The sequence below is a fragment of the Nestor notabilis genome, unplaced genomic scaffold (assembly GCF_000696875.1).
Source record: "Nestor notabilis isolate BGI_N333 unplaced genomic scaffold, ASM69687v1 scaffold18416, whole genome shotgun sequence".
Taxonomy (NCBI): Eukaryota; Metazoa; Chordata; class Aves; order Psittaciformes; family Psittacidae; genus Nestor; species Nestor notabilis.
In genome coordinates, this window is record NW_009932599.1 from 1 (window position 1) to 1735 (window position 1735).

The 1735-nt window shown below is 65.1% G+C and overlaps 1 protein-coding gene across 1 annotated transcript in view; it reads left to right on the forward strand.

Moving 5' to 3' along the window:
- Positions 1-214: 214 nt before the first annotated feature.
- LOC104407255 (integrin-linked protein kinase-like) overlaps positions 215-1735 on the forward strand; it is a gene marked incomplete at its 3' end in the record, with an annotated part of 2874 nt that continues 1353 nt past the window's right edge. The window contains exons 1-2 of the mRNA XM_010016484.1: positions 215-298; positions 1288-1453. Of these exons, the coding sequence (XP_010014786.1) occupies positions 219-298; positions 1288-1453 (246 nt within the window). The remainder of the gene's footprint in view (positions 299-1287; positions 1454-1735) is intronic.

Below are 1735 nucleotides of genomic sequence, written 5' to 3' on the forward strand. Positions count from 1 at the left end.
GGCTCCCCCGGCGGCTGCGGCTCTGTCCCGGCATCCAGCTCTCCCACGGTTTTCCACAGGGCTGCCGAGGAGGGAGCATGAGGCTCCTGCCCAGGGGGATGACGCAGCTGAGGGGAGACTGTGTCCAGGTCCTGGGGCTGTGAGCGGGACAGGGGTGCAGTGAGCCCGGTGTGTGCCCCGTGTCCCCACATTCCTGTGTCCCCACAGTGAGAGCCGCGATGGACGACATCTTCACGCAGTGCCGGGAGGGCAACGCAGTGGCTGGGCTGGACAACACTGAGAACGACCTCAACCAGGGGTGAGCGGGGGGCACTGAGCGCGGGGGCTGGGGCTGAGGCAGGGAATGGGGATGGGGCAGGGGATGGGACTTGGGCTTGTTTCCGCCCTGCTCCATGTCCCAGGAGCGGGTGGGATTCGGCTCCTCCCCGCCGGGGGAAGTTACGGCATCGCGGAGGCACGGGCTGAGGCTGCTTGTCCTCCAGCCACCTGGGGACGGGGCTGCACTGGGGGTGCTCAGGGGGATCCCCCCATCCCCAGGATGGGTGCCAGGGCTGGGTGAGCATGTCCCATGGGAGCACAGCCTGGGGCTGACAGCAGGGCTGGAGCCGCAAGGGACGCTCCTACCCACCCCACCGGCTCCGTGCCTGTGTGTCCTGTTCTGGGTCTGTCCTCCTGCTCCCGGGGCTCCCACACCCCACTGCCTCCCCCTACCCATGTGTAGAGTTGACGCCTCCATCACTGTGGGCATGCAGGTTCCTGCCAGGACATGTCAGTGTCTTCCCTGAGCTCATCCTGGAGAAGGGACCTTCCCCATGCCGCATCTTTGAGTCCTTCCTGCGGGTTCCAGTCCCATGGGTCATGCTGGGCATTTCTGTGGTGTTTGGTCATGTCATAGAACCCCAGCCTGGTTTGGGTTGGAAGGGACCTGAAAGCTCCTCCAGCTCCAACCCCCTGCCACAGACAGGGACACCTTCCACTAGAGCACATTGCTCCAAGCCCTGTCCAATGGGTGCTGGGGCCCTGCCGGGGTTGGGGCTCAGATGTGGGGCAGAGGGAGCCGAGGGTGCTGCAGCCCCACCATGAGCCCTGGTCTCCTTTTACGGCCCGGCGTATTTCCTCCTCCCTTACTTGGCCAGGATGGAGCGAGGGGCCGGGGAAGGCGGGATCCAGACTCTGGCTCCTGCCAGTGTCTGTGATTCATGGGAAGATGGGATTTGGCCTCCAGCTCCGGGGCCCCAGTGGGGATGGGAGAGCGCAGGAGGAGCTGTGTCTGTGCTGCCCCTGCAGGGATGACCATGGCTTCAGCCCGCTGCACTGGGCCTGCCGGGAAGGCCGTGCCAATGTGGTGGACATGCTCATCATGCGCGGGGCACGCATCAACGTCATGAACCGCGGCGACGACACCCCCCTGCACCTGGCTGCAAGCCACGGCCACCGTGACATCGTGCAGAAGGTACCTGTGGCACCACTGGCACCGGCAAACTGGGCTGGGCTCCGGGCAGCCCCACACAGGGTCAGGGAACCACAGGACCCATCAGGCTGGGAAAGAGCAGGAGCATCCAGTGCAACTGCTCCCCAGCACTGCCAAGGCCACCACTAACCCTTGGCACTGAGACCTCGGCTCCACGGGCTGTGAACACTTGCAGGGACGGTGAATCCAGCCCTGCCCTGGGCAGCCTGTTCCAATGCCTGAGCACCCTCTGGGCCAGGAATTGTTCCTGAGCTCCAGCTAAAC